The sequence below is a fragment of the Sebastes umbrosus genome, chromosome 4, assembly GCF_015220745.1.
Source record: "Sebastes umbrosus isolate fSebUmb1 chromosome 4, fSebUmb1.pri, whole genome shotgun sequence".
NCBI classification, from domain to species: domain Eukaryota; kingdom Metazoa; phylum Chordata; class Actinopteri; order Perciformes; family Sebastidae; genus Sebastes; species Sebastes umbrosus.
The window spans coordinates 24,422,101-24,442,828 of record NC_051272.1 but is presented as its reverse complement, the minus strand read 5'-3'; the positions used below and the strand labels follow the sequence as shown (position 1 = coordinate 24,442,828).

The 20,728-nt window shown below is 42.2% G+C and overlaps 1 protein-coding gene across 1 annotated transcript in view; it reads left to right on the top strand.

The window, feature by feature from the left end:
* Positions 1-6,666: 6,666 nt before the first annotated feature.
* Positions 6,667-20,728, top strand: part of b4galnt4a (beta-1,4-N-acetyl-galactosaminyl transferase 4a) — a 161,285-nt gene continuing 147,223 nt past the window's right edge. The window contains exon 1 of the mRNA XM_037767852.1: positions 6,667-8,331. Within this exon, the coding sequence (XP_037623780.1) occupies positions 8,190-8,331 (142 nt within the window). The 5' untranslated portion in view covers positions 6,667-8,189. The remainder of the gene's footprint in view (positions 8,332-20,728) is intronic.

The following is a 20,728-nucleotide window of genomic DNA, read 5'->3' as shown; positions in this document are numbered from 1 at the left end:
TTTTTTCTGTCAGCGTTGAATCTGAGAAAGAGGCCAAGCATGGATGTTCACTCTTGATGAAAGACAGACTCTAACGCTAGAATAGTCACTTTGGTCTCAGTTGTTTGAGCTTCGTGACGAATACAATCTGCGCTTTGAGAAAAAGGCCTGACGATTGTCAACAAGAATCATACCTGTGATGTCTTTTGATATCGCGCATTTCCTTTTGACAGTATCAGAATATAAGAAAATTGAAGAAGCCATAATTTTACATCCAGCCAATATAACACTGACAGCAGCGCTATTTTTACTGTTGCTGTGTTATTTACTGTTGACACTTCACCTGTTCAGGCGGGAACACAGCTCACTGTGTAATTCACTATGGCAACGCTGCATAACAACACCACTGACAAGATCTTTGAGGAATGACAAGTAGTAGCTGCTGATCTGCAGGGCAAATGTTAAGGTGAGCCCGTGAGCGCTTGTGGGATTGTTACTCGAACTTCTCGTAGACCCAGTCAGAGAAAACACTGCAGAGTGCTGTTTTAATACAGCAGCAGCTGTAGCTATATGTGATGTTAAACGCTCCGTCTCTGAACTGCACATCTCTGGAGAGATCTAATTTTCAGATCTGTCTAACCGTATTTGGAGGAAACAGCTGCAGAAGGGTGCATGTGTCTGTCTTTGGTTATGTGTGTGTGGGATGCTGGGCGGGGGCTGAATGTAGAAATGATTAACTTCTCAAACTTTTAACTTATGAAACTGTAACTTTTAAAACACATTTACCATTTCTTTGTATTGTTGGTGAGGAATATACAGTATGGACTAGTAAGAATATTCCCATTTAAACAAAATTAGAAATCACATTTTCTTCCCTCTCTCCTAAATTTCTCTTGCTTCATCTCAGCTCCTCTTTTCACCTCATTCCTCCTCATCCCTTCACTCTACCCCTCCCAATCTCCCGTTTCCCTCCTTACTCGTCATCTGTAAACACGGAGGAATGTTATATCCCCAGAAGGAAATTCAATATGGCGCAGCGGAGCAGAAAGAAATGCCACTACACCTCTTTGGGGACGGAGGAAGCTCAGGCACAGAGGGCAGGCAGAACTGATCCGGCGGGATGCAGGAGGCAAAACCCCTTAATCCCTGTGACATTTTAGCTCAGACCTCTCGTCAAAGCCTGTGAGCTGCTGCTGCGCTGGCCGGGAAAAAGGGAAGGTTGGAGGAGGCTGAGGAGGGATGGCTTGAGAGACACTAAAGGAGAGGAAGGCTGAGGGACAGACAGATAACCGGGCAGAGATAGACAAAGACAGACAAGCGGATGTTGGATTAGTAAAGGGAGAGTAATCTTTAAAAAGCTGCAAGTCTTGGATCAGATGACTTGCTTATTAAAGCAGTAGTCGGCAAGATTAGAGCAAATATGATTAAAAAAAGTTATTTTTATGAAACGGTCACTATATCTTGACAGTAGTGCATGAGACAGGTAATCTGAAAAAAATCATGGGCCTCTGTGTCCTCTGGTGTCCTCCGGTGTCCTCCGGTGCTCCTAATGGCATCTTCAACATTTCACAGACCGGAGGAAAACAACCAATCAGAGCCAAGCTGGAGCCTTGCCGTCTCTGAGCAGCTGTCAATCACTCGCAAACTCAGATCAACCGGTCAAACTAGGCAGCGCTGATCAAATACAGTATGAATCGATAATCTGTTATTGTAATGCCTTTTTCTTGCATAAAATGTTTTCAGAAACATCTTGTAGTGTACTGTTTAGCTGTAAAATAAGAAACTTTGTGCCCCGGCCGCCATGTTGAGATCATTTGAGGAAATACCAAGCACCACCAGCTGGAGCAAACTTTCTAATTTTACAGCTAAACAGTACACTACAAGATGTTTCTGACATTTCAACATTTTATGCAAGTAATAGGCATTACAGTAACAGAATATTACTTCATATTAGGCTTGTCGCGATAGTCGGTGTTACCAGAGTTACACGGTGGCTGGGCAAACACCGATTACATTACATAGCCACCGCCACCAACGTCGTTTCGCTTTTTTTACAGAAATATAACCCATATAGTCAGTAGGACACTACGAATTGTCAGTGAATGCATCTGCTCCATACGGAGTCTCAGCTCAGAGTAGCGTATAATGTGTAACGGGACGAGAGAGAGTTGACAGGCAAGACGAGGCGAAGCGAAAAGGGAACCATAACGTTAATGAGCCCATCACCGTGCGGAGGACGACGCGTTAACGATCAAAGTAAACGCGCTACACATATTGACCATCGTCTTTTCTTGTAAAATGTCCGGTGTAATCGGTAACACTGGCGTTGTCACGAGTTTATTAACTGGTGGGAAAATTTCCTCACCGTCACATTCCTAATTCATATTTGATCAGCGCTGCCTAGTTTGACCATTTGAGAGGAGTTTGCGAGTGATTGACAGCTGCCTCTGTTGAATGAACAGCCAATAGGAACGCTCTCTCTCTCTGAAATGACCTGTGATTGGTCAAAGTCTCCCGTCACAGGCTAGATTTTCTAAAGCCTGGAAACAGAGCCATGAGGAGGTGCAGAAGTCTAGTTATCTCTCAGAACACTTGAATTACAATATGCTGAAAGGTTATTATGGAATTTTAGCCCAATGATGCCAAAAACATTCTGCCTACTGCAGGTTTAAAGCAGTGGCCGCCTCAACTTGAGGCCAGCATCTCCTCTCTTGTCTGCATCACATCTCCTCTGTTCAGAATGCAAGCACCATCACACTCTGAGATGATGCTCTCTGCATACTGAGTCCCCAGTGATGCCTCCCCCTCGGCTGTGCTCTGTGGTATCATAACTTCAGTGCCACATTTTGACACCTGTCACAGCCAACTGGGCATTCACTCCTCCCTGTGGGCTTGGTCTCTGTAATACCCCAGGAGACAGCAGCTCCCCTATACCTTTATCAGTCCCCACCTTGAACAACCCTCTCTGTCCATATCATCCCACTGCACACCACCTCCTCCTGGATTCATCCAAGCATGGACATCCCTGGAGGGTGGTATACCTAGCAGGTGCCAAATGTTTCTGCAGGTATGAAAGAGAGGTGGAAACAGCATGAGTTAATTTTTTAGAAAAGACAGATGTACCTGAAAGTGTTTCAGATAATAAAAAAAACCCTTTCTCTTAGCCAATTTCTCTCTCCCTGTGCAAGTCACCAAATAAATGGATCCATATGCAGCGTGTGAAACTTTCTGTCTCGCTTTAATGCGAGTTAAAAGTGTGCAGGTCCCTTGCTGTGCATTGGATGCTTGCCTGCCCTCGGATGAAACAGAAATAACAGAGGAGCAGACAGACAGAATATCAGGTACACCGACTGAGTAGAAAATAGACTTGTTTTTGTATCCAGTCTGACAAAAACAAACCAGATGATCAAACATAAAGAAGAACAGAATCGGGACCTCAAAAGGCCCATGATAATGTCCTGCAGCCACGAGAGGGACGGAAAAACAACCAGTACATGAAACTATTTGATTACACACCTTGGATGACTTTCAAACCCGCTGTGTATGTATGTGTGTGTGTGATGAAATACCTTCAGTTTTCCCTGCAACAGCCCAAGCAAGGTGAATGCCGTAAAGTTTTTTGTTTCGGCATAAATGATGTTTGGCTGAGGTCATCCAGTAAGTACTCATCTCAATACGGCCCAGATGAATACCTAAGCATTTAATTTACGCTCAGTGTTTGCTCTGAAGATTACATTATTAATCCACGGAGACAGAGGATTATGGTTTGTGGTCCGACTGATTCAGAAGGCACAGCTGGGACAAACTAAATTGAGGTCATATTCTTATAAGGCCAGGTTTCGTGCCCTTTTATCCTTCATCTGGATTCATAATGGCATCAATAGCTTATAGAGCTGGATGATTGGACTTGTATTAAACTGGGGATAAACCACATGTTTGATGCATGTTAACCTAAAGCGAATGATACATTACATTCACGCATTATGTTTTCTTGCATTCTATATTAAAGCCCCTACACACACATGGCTCACAGGTATTTACACTTTATCTGCCTGAGACTATGTGGGGGTGTGTATACATGCTGTGCATGACTGACATCTTCCTCAATGTATCGTTCAGTTTGATGTCATCTGTCACAGTGGGACCATTTATTATTTCAGTTTCCCAATTCTCCATACCATATACTAATTGTTTATGCAGTATACACACCAATCTCTTTAGTATAATGTTTTTTTTTATTAGTAAACAAGAAATCAGCATACTAAACCATTTTCATACTAACAGAAAATGATAAAATACTTACACAGTCAGACATTAATCAAACTGCGACTTCAGAATCCAAATTAAACTTAACAAAGAGGCAGCAAAAGGTTTTTCAAAATATAATTGTCACCATCATCTATAATTAGTTTAGATTTTTTTTCAGCTGTGAGGACCGCTGTCATTTCTTTTGTGCATTGCATTGTGGGAGAGTAGTCGCTATACATCAACAGCACGCTCAAAAATCTTTTTTATACTATGCATGCTTACGGTTTTTAGAATACTTTATTTTTGCACTCGTCCAGTGTGGGCAAATTACATACTGAAAACCTGCTTATTAGTATGGATTCGTGAAACAACTATATCCTATTAGTATATTGTGAGCTAAGATATTCCACCTGTGCTTTTTCTGCTATGACAAGTTCATATGTTTTCTGTGAAAAAGGCCTAAATATGAATGAATATGACTAACTAGTAGTGTTGTGAATATAAAGGCGTATGAACTTGTTATTACTCTGCTTGTATTCTATCTCATAAGATTGAAACACACCCAACTTTGCTTCAACAATGAGGTTAGTGAAGACTAATGACTCTGATGTAGTCGTTGCTCTTTTATCTTTGACCAGAGGGCGGCAGTCAAGCGCGCGTCCGGAGTGCGTCTGCAGGGTGTCACCACACACACACACACACACACACACACACACACACAATACACAGGCTGCATTAAGTGCAATTTCTTTTTTAACTAGCTGTGTAATGAACTGCAAAGCCAATTTATGTTATTTCAGCCAAATTAAAATGTTTAATATGCAGAATAATTTTGTCCCCTTAATTCTCTATAATATCAGACTGGAGTTGAATTTTTCAAAAATTATATGGACACCCCACCACCTCTGACATAAGTGAACTAGTGATGCCTTTTGTAAAACTTTAAAAAAAACTTTTTATTGCAAACTACTCATGAATTATACATCCACAAAATGTCAATATAGATTTTCACACATCAACACTCACACACATACATACAAAAAAGAAGCAACAACAACACAAAAAAAGCAAAGAAATGAAATGGTAATGGTTCGCCAATCCTCTCATCCTATTTAAGTTTATGTCAAGCAAATTTAAAATATCAAATACATTATCACCTCCAGTTGAGGAATTTACGGTGTGATATAAAGAGAGCTACAATGAAGAATGATTATTCCTGGAAGACAATTATTATAAGAAATAACTGTTTAGATAGACGAGCCCAACACTGACAGTATTTCTGTGCATAGATGGTATTCACAGTTGTCAACCCTCCCGATTTTCCCAGGAGACTCCAGATTTTCCCACCTTTTTCCCCCTTTATGTTATCTCAACCTGTTTATGGCACTGTACGGCGTGTATAAGCCCTACTGTTTCCACCCGGACGACAATACAGCTACACCAAGTGTCATTTCCAGGTGGAAGAGAGCTGCTCGTGACCATAATATACAGTATATATTCTTTCTTTTAAAAATTAAAAGTAGGCCTATTTAACATAAAAATGCTGTTTTAGTGCAGTGTACTTAATATTTTGTTATTTTCATTCAGAATGCAGAAAACAAAGTCTCTGAAACTCAAATGTTTCTGTTGGAGGACCCCCAAAACCCCCCTGCTTTTGTTTAGAAATCCTCCCCATTTTTAAGGTCTCAAGGTTTTGCAAGTATGATGGTATTTAAATCAATTACCCTTGTTAGCCCGCACCTCCAGACTTGCGAACAGTTTCTTTCCCTAGGCCATACGGACACTGAACAAACAATAAATCTGTGCAATATTAATACACTGAATGTGAATACCTCTATCTGTGCAATATATCCTTGATGCAACATACAACTCAAGTGCAACTTTGTTTACATTTTATTTATTACATCTACCCTACCTATTTTACAAGTGCAATTACCTCTGTTTACATTACATCTATTTTTTTATATTTTATACCTCTAGTGTAACACTTCTGTTTATATTTATTTATTACATCTACTTTACCTGTTTTATTTGCTTTATAACTGTGTGTGTGTTTTACCTGTTATATGTTTTATCTGCCTCGTTTAGTCTTGTCAAGTATTTGTTTTAAAGCACTGACCAGAAGTGGCAACTGTGAATCTCGTTGTATTTAATACAATAACAATAAAGCTTTCTATTCTATTCTATTACAGTAAGTTTAATATCTTGAGTTGTTTCTCCATTTTTCTGCAAATTGACTAATCATTGTTTACCAAATTAGCTCCCTTGAATTCAGGGTAAAAAGGTTGCACAATATAAAGCTTAACAAGTTTCATGCTTTGCTGCTCATCTATTGGATGATGGATCCCACTAGTGCCAAGCAAACCTGTGAGGCCACACTCTCTCATCCCGCCCCTTTCTGCACCCAATGCAGGGCTGTGATTGGACGCCAGGACTCGTCACTCACTCCCACCATCCGCCCAGGTTAGGTTGCTCTGCACCGTTAAGATGCTCAATTGATGGGGCGTACTGAGGGAGCTGTGTGCAGTGAAAGGAAGAATACCCTTTTAACGTGTTTTCATTGTAGCAAAAAAACAGAAAAAAAGCCATGTCCTCTCCTGGTTACATCACTGCTTGTTGCTGGTTCCCCCGACTGGACACCTTTCCTCGAGCTCAGCTGGTTCTTCTTCTTCTCCCAGACGAGGAGCGCGCTGGACGATGCTATTATTGCGGCGTTTTAAAGGGAAAAAAGCTCATGACAGAATAACAACACAAGGCAGTCAGTGCATCGCCCAGCTCAGCCAGCAGCGCCACATTATTACCAGTGTTTATTAGTTTAATCCGGATGAGGTGATTCGCACAGTGGACGACGCAGGCACTTTCTTTTTTTTTGTGGGAAGAATTGGAAACGCACCTGCCTGTGAGAATAAACCGGGAGCACATGGACATCTCTGTTCCACTGGATTGTGAAATTGGACATCTGAGTATTTTCTTTATCAAAACGCCGCCATGGAGCAGTCGCAGTTTCTAATCTGCATCGGTTTGATATGTGTGTATGAGTGTGGTTTGGATGACAGCTGATCGCCCCTCCTCTCCTCTCCTCTCCTCTCCTCTCCTCTCCTCTCCTCTCCTCTCACTGGGACTTAAATAAAAAACGCGCTCCATCTGAAGCCTCTGGATCAGGAAGCCAAGAGAGCGTCTCAGTTTCAGCTGTGTTTAACAATAGATGGAGCGCACGCAGAGGGGCTGTGACATTTTGCTTCATTGTAACCTTTTCCCCCTGATAAAGGTTACCTTCACACAAATCTGAGGTTTTTATCCTCTCGTCATACATCACTGAAGGCCTTTTTTTAATTTCATTTTGGAGACAGTTCTGCAGCTTTTTCTTTGGTGGAGATGCTGTGTCCACATGGAAACTAACATTTCCTCTCCTCTGCTCTTTGGTGCGCTAAACCCTGCGTGATCCTTGGAGGAGTAGCCGATCAAATAATCAGCAAAAGGCTTGAGCTACAGAGGGGATTTGTGTAGATTATCTACCCGGACTGCTATTTTGTTTGTCACACTCTTAACTTGAATTTAGCAGCTTTTGATCTGCAGCCCTTTTTTTTTTTTTTTCCACTGCATGCTGCCCTGGAGTCTCCAGCAGGGAAAAGTCTGTTTACAAGCTATTCATAGGGGGTGGGTGGGGGAAAGGGGGTAAAATGCATTCATGCATTCATAAGCAATGACTGCCACAGAGGTGTTTGGACCCAGATCTGAGGATACGACGCGTTTGCCGCTGTCACCCCGTGGTGGATCCGGAGGAATGAGACGCGCGTCGAGGCTGTAGTTATAGTTAACACCACCCTGTTTACGCGCCAGGCTGCCTGGGATGCCGTCGTGCCTGTGACCGTCTCAACACAAGCAAAGCGCCCAGATTGAGCTCTTTCCGGACTTGTTTTGACTCTCTACCCGGGCGGCTACCGGAGGATGTTTGAGCCAGGATGCTGCGCTTCCCCGTGAAGAAGATCCGGAAGCAGTTCAAGCTCCTGCTGCTGCTGGTCCTGCTCACCTCCGCCGTGTGGTTTACCTACCTGCACATCAACCAGGGCAAGACCATCAAACTGCACTTCAACTACGGAAAAGGTAGAAAACATTTAACATCTATTCATGATCATGTATGAGAGGCATTGTAAAAATTAGTCTTGTCTTTTATACCCTGATTGATATGAACAAAGTCAAAATAAAAAAAGTGGCTTTATAGTGGATCATAGCCCTGATATTATGTTTTCAACTCGATCTCACTCAGGATTTCAGAAGTTATGCTGCAGAATGGTTTGTTTGATAATGCATCAGATTTCCAACTGTTAACAGTAATGGTCACAGTTAATGATGAAATGGCCTATTTTGTACCTAATGATGATTTTAAGTATGTATGTTAGTTATAATAAGCAGGTAATCTATAGGGACTTTAGAAACATGTTTGTATTTATGCTTAGTTCTGTCCATTCATGATCATGTATGAGAGGCATTGTAAAAAGGAGTCTTGTCTTTTATACCCTGATGGATATGAACTAACAGCCCCTAAAGACATTTGTGTTTCAAATATTTTTTATTAATAAGCATGTGCATGTCATTGATACAGACTTCTGTGGGGTGTGTATCAGGCCTCATTTTTTTTTATATATCAACAAAAACAGACAATACTAGGAACTAAGGGCAAACAAAAATGGAGACAAGCAAATAAAAAAAACATAAGTAGGCCCCTAAAGACATTTAAAAGGACATTTAACAGCCCCCTTTATGAATAGGCTACTGTAGTAGGAGGGATTCACTCAACATGTTCACACCAACATCAGTTTAGCATTAGGTACTAATGCATTCAAAAAAACACAATGTCCTTTATCAGTTCAGTTTAAACAACAAAAATAAATGAAATACTGGACTTGCCAGATTTCCAACAGTCGATAGAGGAAAACTGAACAAAGTAAAAATAAAAAAGTGTCTTTATAGTGGATCATAGCCCTGATATTATGTTTTCAACTCGATCTCACTCAGGATTTGAGAAGTTATGCTGCAGAATGGTTTGTTTGATAATGCATCAGATTTCCAACTGTTAACAGTTATGGTCACAGTTAACGATGAAATGGCCTATTTTGTACCTAATGAAAAAATGTCTTGGATGATTTAAAGTATGTATGTTTATTATAATAACCAGGTGATCTATAGGGCATAGATTTTAGAAACATGTTTGTATTTATGCTTAGTACTGAACAGCCCCTAAAGACATTTAAAAGGACATTTAACAGCCCCTTTATGAATAGGCTACTGTATAGTGATACCTCAGGAGGTAATACTATAAACTACTGTAACATCACTATAAAGTCACCGCTGAGTACAGTGAGCTCCTGCAGGAATATTAATGTGACATTCTCGCAAGATAATAATGCCATACAGCATGATAAAGCCACCGTAAACTCAGCACATAGTAACAGATATGTGAAAAAATGTCATAGTAAGCTCATAATGAGGTCAGGATAAACACTACAGACACATAAAATCCCTTTTATATATATTATTGGGTGCATGGATTTATGACAAATGTGTCTCTGAAGCAACCGCCCTACTGACTTCCCCCATACTGATTGTTCTCCCTCGGGTGGTGTGATGGGTAGAGCCGGAGAAGAAGTAACGCAGACAGGCAGCACGTCTCATAAATTAACAACAGTTTCCTTCTCCGGGCTAAGTAAAGAGCACCGCGGTGTCGGGCCAGGTCGAAAAGCCAGACCCCCGCCCTTCAACATTAATAATCAAAGGGCTGTTCATAAAGGTGGCTTCAGAGGTCACAAGCATGCCAAGTCAGACTTGGAAAAATGTCAGGGGTTGGGTAGCACAGGAGCGGCAGCTCTCCACCTGCTGCTGCGATGCTTCCTATTACCAATGCTTGATTGCGTTCACGCCGCTGTGCACAGCGTGAACGGCTGGTTGTAACAGTGGATGACTGCAGAGTATTGTACAGGAATAACGACTATTAATGAAAGAAGTAGCGATAGAAGGGGCGCTGGGTGACGTAACGCGCCATCACCTACTACAGATCCAACATGGGACGGTGGTGTACTCTGTCTCCTGCAGCTGTCTGTGTAAAGTGATACCCAATGATTATGATGTCCTTGAAGAGTGTACACCGCGCACACACTCGCTGCACTGACACACAGGGATCATTTCATTGTCTCTGATCTCAGCCGTGGGGTTTTCCCAGCGACAGACGAGATTTAGTTTTTCTGATGATGATGAGAGTCCTGAATCGGACTGGTGGCTGAAGGCTGCCACTCTGGTAACTGCAGCAAAGCGAGTTGTTGGTTTGTGTCAGCTTTTAGGCTAAAAATGTAACACAGTATCCTTGCAATTAATCCCACATTTATGAGGTGTATATTATTTCACCCTGGTTCTATATGGTAGATATCTCTCAAGAAAAATAAACCCCAAAAAATGCACATTATAAGCCTCATATAGGACATATTATTAAAGGGCTATATTGCGTTACATTGCACCATATTGTACAGGTGCTCATGATATTGTATCTCACACATACGTATCGGATATCATTGCATTGTGCATTCTTGTGATTTTGCTGTCGCTGCACCGTTGCTGCTGATTTCGTGTTAACTCGCCCAAGAGCATGACTTGAATCCCTTTCATTCCCTGAGATCACAGAGCCCTGTTGCAGGCAGATATTTTTTTACCGTGTTCCTCATTTTAAGGATCCCACTAATAGTCCTGCCTTTGTGACTTCTGCTGCTGCGGCCGTCTGGCGAGGAGGGAAGCTGCTATGCTGTACTTTGCTGGTCTGTGTGTCTAATTGACTGTCTTCCATTTAGCAGGCATCTGAGCAGGTCAGCTCACTTAACCTCTTATGAATAACATGTCCCCTCTCGCACCAAGGGTTTCTAAGTGAGATGTAACCATTACTGAAAATGGGGCTCCATGAAGTGTGTAAATATTCATATCAGGCTGGCAGCGTTCTCCCTCCACACAAAAAATCTTCATTGATTCTTAGCACTGAGGTGGGGCAGGTAGAAATAATGTAATTTCAATTTTGGCCTGAGTCCTCCCTTATTTGAATATGAAATGACAATTTGTCAAATTTCCATTCCGCTTGTCCCTATTTTGGAGGAAATTGGATTTATCCTCTCCTTCGAGCGAGCACACGTATCAGCCAGATTGCTGCTGGTGCTTCATCCACTGGATAATGTCTTATTGGCATATGACCAGCAGACTTATGAGAAATATAAACATCTTGGCATAAAGTGCCCCATCGAGGATGCGTCTATCTAATTGTGAATAATGATTTGAGGAGTGTGTCGGAGGCAGTTTACAGCAGATGATTTCATACACGGTCTGTCAAGAGTTTCAAACTTCAGTCTACTCACCTCGGTGCGCTCATGTGTTGGTTGACTGGGTCGACATAATGAGGGAGCAGAGGAGAAGAGGTCTTCTTAATGGTACCCTCGCGGAGACTTCATGGCAAACAAACACGGTTTTGTAATACATTTAAAAACACATTGCGTGCATCCTTAAGACCAACGTGTTGAAGACATTTTCTACTTGGGCTTTGAAACTTTGAAGCTTTGTTTACACACGTTGGCTGCCAGTGTCTGCTCCTCTTCTTGGGGCATTGCTACCCTTTTTGGTGCATTACATCCACCAGCTGCAACTGCTCTTTGCAATTGGCAGTAATGTGCATGAACCTCCTTGTGTGTGTGTGTCCTGGTAGACACACAAATATATGGGAATCCAGTCATGGAAAGTTTCTGGTTGAACTCTGTGGACTGGTTGACAAGAATCTGGGTGCAGCAGTGAAAGGAGAGCACTCTGTGCAGGTGTTGATTGCCTTGACCGAACTTCAAATAGGAGTGTTGTTGCTTTTACCTGGCTAGTGACATTTACATCCAAGGTTTAAAGGCTGCGTCTAAATGAGCTATGACATTACTAACCCAACGTATGCATTATCTAGTCTACAATGTATAATGGAAACCTTATGATTAACACCAGTCTACACGCTTATTTGAATAGGTTGACGGACACATCATTACTCAGAAGTCATATGTGGTCATTAATATCACACTGTGGTCGGTAGGCAAAGAAATCAATTACGCAGAGGTCTCATCAGGTCATTTTGATTCCAAATTGTCATCATTCAGAGCACCGAGCCCAGCCGCAGACGTATTGAAATGGACCATCATTTTCTGTCACTAAATTATTCAGCACAGGATGGAGCTGTGTGATGGACTGGTGATTGAATGGTGATGGATAGGCAGTGCACTCACCTTTTTGTGATTTTATCGAAAGTAGAGAGAGAGAGAGAGAGAGGAGAGAAGGATCCAATATCAGGGAGATAATGGCACACACGAACAGTATATAGCTTGGGATGTGAGGAACTTGATTTGCTCTGCTTGAAGATAGAAAACTGTAGGTTAGAAAAACGTACAAATAACAGAACAATCTTGATTATATGTTTGAATGCATCATTTACATATTGTTTATGAATAGGCCAGTCAAATAACTATAATAACTGCACAATGAGCAATACCAATGGGACTTCTGTGAACGTGTGGGTGTTTCTTGGGGGCCTTCATTTATCTTTCCTTAAAAGCCAAGGTAGCTGTTGTAACTATGATGATGGGGGAGAGCCAGAAAGGTATAATTAAATAGTTTTCAGATTGCACACTGGCCAGACTAGCCTTATTTAATCAGAATTTCAATGAGGAAGTGTGTTGGCAGGCAGCGCTGCGGTGCATATTAGATGAGCGCCACATTTATGCGGCCACCCAGTTGTACAACAGCCCCCCTGTTTTCCAGCATCAACAGGTCCACTGAGGAGGAGGAGGAGGAGGAGGAGGAGGCTGGCTGCTGCATACAAGCCTCTATTGATTAACTGTGATTACACATGTGGAGGCATGCACATACGTACGCGTACACTCATCCACCCCCACACAAATACACAAATATGTTGCTTATATTTATTGTGAAATGGCACGTAATACACACATAGGATTCATATCATCACCGCTCTGAAGGGATAAGGAGGAAGTCGGAAGGGGAAGTCTCAGGGGCCTCGACAGATTGGCTGCTTGGTTGCCTATGGAGACAACATATGGGAGAGGAACGTGCTGCGCTGGTGGGATGGTTTCGAAGCTTATTTTATCAAGGCCGATGAATTCACAGGTTTTGAGGAAGCTCGAATGCGAGACTACAAATAAAGCACACACAACCTGTGGATGCAGAGTCATTGTATTGTAGTAATATCTCTTGAGAGAACGGTAAAACTGACTCAAAGAACCACACACACACATTCACATGCAAACACTTGGATATAGTTGCAGTTCAGTATCAAGTTGGATTTGGCTTGTTGTTGTATCTCAGCAGTAACACCCTCAGGCTGACTCGCTGTCATGGTAACCATGCCCTCGGATGTCACTTTTCCTAATTTTAGCTCTTGTGGTTCTCACGGCCGGTCAGCTTTACCTCGGCCAGAACCACTCTGCCATCTTGGTGTGTGTGTGTGTAAGCGCTTTAACACGTAGGCGTGTTATCATTTATTCATGCAACAATGAATATCGTCAATTACCTTTTCAGATTTGTGAATAATGCAGCTGCTCGGTGGCCACTTGCCCCTTTGATGAAACAGAGCAGTTGTTAATGGAAGTAGGAGGAACGGAACAAAAAGACATAAACAACCGGCATGCTTAGTAAAAAGCAATTTTCCGAGGCAGTCGTGTTGTATATCTTAGGTGTGTATTTGACAGTTGAATTTAGCAGCTTTTATAGGAACACACCGAGCCCAGCGTGGGTGCAGCCTGCAAGTCTGCATCAACAAAGTGGTTTGGGCATGTTAAACTGGGGACACGTGTGAACCCAGCTGGGCGGTGCGGCTTTTAAAGATTGCTTCCATTTAGGATTGCCGGGCCTTTCATATCACTGTGGAAGAGCTCTGTTAATCAGATGAAAACGGGGGGAAAAAGCTTTTCATCAGGAGACTATCTGAAAGGGGTGAATTATGAAATTGTAGCTGTACTAATGTGGTGATTTATATTCTTTAGAGCCGTACTGTTTGGCTGGCTTAACAGAAATATTTCTGATACTGTGCAAGCACATAATTCGATTTTCAGATGGAAGTTATTGCTGCACAAACCTGGATGTTTTCAGTGCTGCGATTATAAAATTGAAAACCGGAATCTTACAGCGTAATATGTGCATATAGTATGTCTTCTCTATCCTTGAGAAATGATAAGATATAACGATACCGATATAGGGAAACTGCATTATATATGAAACGGTCATTTCATTCGAAGCGACTGTATCTTTGACGTCTGATTTAATTTTAAGGGCTGTATCATAAAAGCATACGCATGTGACAGTCGGCCCATTGTTAGCCTGTGTCTGGGGAGCTGGGACGGGGACTGTCAGAAGCTCAACCATGAATCTGCTCCACAGCTTATCTGACCAACCCAGTAAATCTCTCTCTCTGGGTAATTCCACAGCGAGGATGAACGACTTCCTTGTAACAACTCACACTGTGCCTAGATGCTATAGGACCTGTCTGGTGGAGGTGGAGACAACAGAAGGTCTAAGAGGGGGAAATAAAACCTTACACTCTTCTTATGTACTTTGCTTATATTTCATTGTCTATGACGTCATATTTGTGCATTTGCTCATTCTCATGCACACATGCATTTCTAAAAATATGTTCACATAATCTCTCGCTCAGTAACACTCTCCCTTTAGTGATTCAACGTATCCTCATACAACGCTTGGTATGACATTTTACGAAAAGTTATTCCTAATTTTTTGTGCGTTTTCCTACAAATGTACAGCAACATGTGACGCACATGTCAATTTCCGCTCCAGTCTGTTCAAAATAAACTTCCGTCTTCACAGCAAGATGGAACTTGGTTAGGTTTAGGCAATAAAACTACTTAGTTAGGTTTAGGAAAAGATTGCTCTTTGGGTTCAAATAACTCCAGAAGTGGCGTAACTTAAGTACGGAAGTTACGTGACAAATAAATCAACGTTGACTTCTGGTTTCACACGGGCTACGAACAGTCTCCTTCGGTGAAAGTCCGGTATTTTTGATCCACCCCGACCTCCTCCCTACGTGGCGTTTGTCGCTCTTAATTAAAAATATGTATTAATTATTTATTCAAAATAATTCACACTCAGGATGTGTCACGTTCACGTACCCACCGTGCATTTCACAACTCTCAAGTGTTGCATGTAAGATTGTAACACATGTGAATCTAGGGCTGAGAGATGAAGGGAGGGCAGATTGGAAGGTGAGCAGAAGCGTTGGAAAAAAAAAAAAGTCCAGAGTGTGTTAACCTCGGGGTTAATGAAATTTGTGTTGGCCTGCCTAACAAGCCACCATCAAGGTACCAGCTCTGCCCCATGCAGATGAGAGTTCTGGCCCACTGCCACGGCTTTGCCGCAGGAGATTTGTCTGTGTGTGTGTGTGTGTGTGTGTGTGTGAGAGAGAGAGAGTTAGTGAGTGATACAAAGGGATTTAGAGTAAAAGAGAGGGAAATGTGTATGTAGTTTGTTTTTTCCGAGTGTGTTATTGCATGTGTCTGTGAGTGCGCTCCTCCCCCGATCTCGCTGCCGTCTGCACTTTAGCCCCCAGTGTTTAGTCGAGCAGAAGAGGAAGCAGCTGAATGATGGCACTGTCTGCCCGCTGGCACGCTCGCTGCGAGTGGGGGACGAGCATTCGGGAGAGGAGGAACGGGGGCGGAAAGAAGGACACCCTTCTCACGCAACAGGTGGGACATACAGCAGGATGCATCAGGGGAGGATGTGGCTGTGACTCATAATAAACCCACGATGTAATCTGTTTGTACCTGGAACTGTGCTTCCTCTTTGGATATGTTCACATCAGATGAGGTTCACTGTGAGCTAGTCAGGTGTATCCACCTTATACAGCAGGGGTGTCTAATAATGTAGCAATCACACTGTTAAACAATGCCATCAAGATTTAATTAAGACCAATATCCCTCAGTGGAGAGATGAAAACCCACACAGTTTGGACAATTTACTAGGACACTGCTGGGCGACACAGAGGAGGGGAGTGTGAATCAGACAGTGTTGGTGGTGAGTTTTAAGAAATGAGAAACCATTAGAGAGTAAGAAAGAATAGAGGGAGTGCCATAGAGGCAGGCGTCAGGTGGGAGTATCGACTGTAGACGATCATGATCCTTGTCATGATGGGATTTGTCAGTTTCCCCGCGCCCAGGCTCGGTTCCGCTCTGTACTCCCCACCACCTCTGCAGGAAGGATTTTCTTTCATAGGGTTTCTATGCAACGCCGGGGCTGTATCAGCTCTGGTGTTGCCTTACTGTAAGTGATCCAGACCTTGCAGGATTTCAATCAATCATCAAAGAGTGTGTGTCTGTGCGCTCCCCGCTGCTCAGAATGAGCTTTCTGTAGCGGTGGTTAATGGAAAAGGTCACCTCTCCTCGAGGCTGTGCTGGCTCGCAACAAAGACGGAGAAAAGGATCAGAGGAGAGGGACAGATAAACCTCAGAGACAGAAGAGGAGACGGGGATGTTGGTTGCATTGTAATCAGCTTTTGTGGAATTCTTTTTGTTGAAAAGTCATAAAAACGGATACACTTGATATAAGACAGTAAATTGACCGTAGCGTGCCCGTCCCAGTGTGCATCTCTCATCGTAGTTTCCCCTCGTATTCCCTTTCACACTTGTTTTCTTTTGACATCACTATCATTGCACATTCTGACTTTCCAATGCTCACTTATGAATATTTACACATTCGCTGAACCAGATCTGTAGGTGGGATAGGAATTCATCTCATTTATAAAAGCTTGCTGCGTAAAAGTTGAGCAGTGAGTGCGAATGTTTTCTTCACGTTGACATTTAAGGGCTTTCACTAGCATGTCTGGCTGCCATTTAGATAAAATCCTGCGCTTTATATCTGGCTATATATATACAACAGGATAGAAACACCAAGTATGCGATAGTGGTGGTGATATGGCTCCCCACTGCTCCACAGCAGGTCTGACGGGTCTCCCCTGCTGACTGCAACCCAATGTGAAACTCTAGTAGCATTTTTGCATTCTGCTTGGTATATATATTCCCTTCATTTTTTTTATCCCATCTTACATTCTAGCTCCTCTCGTTCCACCTCACCTATCATCCAAGTTATCTTTTTACATCTGGCTGTCTCCGTCTTTATCTTATTTCTCTGCGTGAAGCGTAGGAGCGTCGGAGGAGGCGGGAGAGGAGAGCGAGAGGAAGAGAGAGGACAAGGGCTGCACTTTGTCATTCTTTTGTTTTGCGTCTCAAAGGCCTGCTCGCCGGCTTGATTACCATGTGAGCTGCTTTGTGAGGGAACGCCGCATAGCTCTCTGAGCGCTGTCAAACACTGTTCCCTTTTTTTTCTATTGTGGCCAGTCATGAGGAAAGATATTCAAGAGAAAGAGGAAAGTTTTCAGTTCACTCTGGAACTGTGTTTGTGTTTGTACAACTGTGCATACTTGCTTTGAGAGGAGCGCTCAAAGCCAGTGTGCACTGAATTATAACATCTCTTCGCTAATTGAACTTCTCTATAATTTACTGTATTTAAATAGCCTGTTTAAGCATTCAACACATCATACTTGTTATTGTTTATCCCTCTTATAGTTTCAATCACACTGATACAGCAGATAGAAAATCAGATGTTGATGTTTTGATCAGTGAAAGTGGCTATTGAGTTTTGTGTTGCAAGATTATTTTTCAAAGCTTGTTGTTTTCTGCTTCTTATACTGATGACTTTATATTTTTACGATGATATTTGTGGCGATTACTGTGGGGAAATGTCACGGGCAAAAAGAAGGAAGCCGTCACAGAACGTTCAGTCACAGACTGTTTTCAAGTAAACAAAACGAGCGGCTGATGGTTAGAGGATTATAGCAAATGTTATTGCATATTCTACCCCATTCATTTTCTTTGGCATACCATAGATTTTAAATGTGTTTTTCTGCCTTTTTCTCAATAAGTGAATTTCAGAACTTGCTTGAAATAGGAATCCATCACAGTGAACATCATCATCTGCTTTTATTTGTTATGGTAATGCCGTACTTCATTTACAGCTGCATCACTATGTTACCTGTGTTTACCTCGGACAATAATAAAAGCATGTTGTTCACTGTAATGGATTATGCATCTTAACAAATTTCACATCACACAAGCTGATTTATTCATAAATGAATAAGAACCAATGGATTCTTAAAATGCAGGAAAAATAATGAATTTAAAGGACTAAAACTACAACATGCTTTTGGAGGTTTCCTCTCACGTCGTCTTTGACTGTTAAACTCGAGACAGTTAAAGATTTCAGATATATATAGGGGTTTTTGTGGCGCTTTGAGTACTACAACATAATCAAGGAGTGAATCTTTTAACTGCCCACACTAAATTTTCTCCGCCCTGACAGGTGGAGAAAATCTAGTGTGGGCAGTTAAAGATTCATCTCCTCTCACCTTGAGGTTCAACCAATCACCTGGCTGGATTTGGGCCAGCAAATCACCAATGAGAAAATCACTTATCACTCTTAAATCGCAGCACTCCATCTCTTTGCCTCTGTTGGCTTTGTCTTTATGTACAGCAGGCAGTATTCCCTGTCTAACATGATGATGGCTGCTGCCAAGGGCACAAAACGTGATGCTGAGCTCCACAGATCTAACCTAGAAGAGTCCAACTTTTCCTCCTACTAGTTGTGTTCTTGTTTGTCCTAACAACATGATGCCAAACTACCTCTGCACACCATCGCTGCTTTGTGTGGCTCAGTGACCAGTTCCCCTCCTGTTCCGACACTCTCCACAGCAGAAACCCCTCTATGTTGTGGCAGAGCTGTTGGTTTTCAGAGTGTCTGGCTGGCTTATTGGCTGGTTGGTCGACTTGCTGTATTATTCAATCTGAAGCTCTTGGTGTGCCACAACAGCAATAACAAGCAGCAAACAATGACAATAGTATAAAATAAAATAGAAGGATACTCCTGCCTCCATTGAGCAGGGCACAGGGAAAAACAAGTTTGGTGGAGATGAGAATTATCTGAAAATAATAAATGTATCCAAGCACAACAGGGCAAGAAAACCTATGTGTACCTTTAGCTGTTGTTGATGTCTCGAGTTTTAGATTCGCTTCTAAGTGCACAACGCTACATGACTTCATTTACATGATGAGACAGAGAGGACATTCTTAAAAGCTCGTCTGACAGAGAGGGCATTGTACGTCTAATGTCACCACACTTTCCTTCACCCTCTTATCTTCCATTTCCCTCCTGCTTGGTTGCTCTTCTTTGTTTTATTCTTGCTATTCTTCTTCCTCCTCTTTTTCTCCATAAAATGACACGTCTATCCAACCCCCTGTGTTTTTTACATCAATTTTTCCATCTACAAATGAGATGTGGGACAAATGCGAGCTTTTCATCTGCCTGCATCTGACATGGGGATTCACCTTCCTCAGCAAAGCAAGACGATTCAACTCCATTATCTCTCTGTCAAACATGCCGCTGCTACCCGCCCTGCTGGTGGAAATGAGGTGTTTTTACATCGCTGGGGAGAATAGGAGGACTGGCAATGAGCTGCTGGGCATAAATGTTCTAGCACTTTTTCTGTCCATCTGATTGTGTTTCCGAGTACAGAAAACAGCCCCGAGTACTCTAGCTGAGGATAGAGCAAGATTTTTAAGGTGCTGCATTTAAAGTGGGCTTAGCAAGTGACTGACCATTTCAGATTGTGATCGATCTCGAAGGCGTCCACTTTTCAAACAAATCATAGAGATTGCGGTATTTAATGTCGTCTTACTACTGTTTCCAAACTTCACATAACCTCATTGACTAGCGAAGTCATGCTGCGTGAACAAACCAATAGAGTGATGTAGCCAACTAGATGGCAGCTATGCTGATTGGACAAATTACTTCACGTGGCTCTTTCTTGTATGGATGTCACAATAACCGATACTTTGGTACCAAGTCGTTTCCAAAATTCAGAAAATGTGACGGTACTAGTTTTTGTAGGCTCAAGACTAATGGCGTCCCGTCGGCGCGGGGACAACAGATTTGTTTTGTGACACAGTAAACTCACTATTGATGCGACGCATCCTTTTTTTCCCCTGATAATGCTACATTGTGAACAACAAATCTGTGTTGAAATCGGCAGGACGAGAGCTAGTTAAAGTTATCAGTTAGCTCCATGCAGGACTGTGCTGCTGATTTCAACACGGGATGTGTCATTGATTTACATTATGATGCGTTCAGGCTCTATTCAGTAAAAATTATTGAGCGAAGGTAAATTCTAACGTTATCATGATGTGTTCAAATATAATCTTGTAAACTGTAGTAAAAACTTGAATAAATCCAGTTGTTTGAAGGAGATGTTTTCACAATATAAAAAAGATATTAGATAGGAAATTATGGTCTGTTTAACTTCCTAATAAAAAACAGTATGCTAACGTTAATAAAGGAGTGTATGATGAAGTACATTGGATTTATTGTT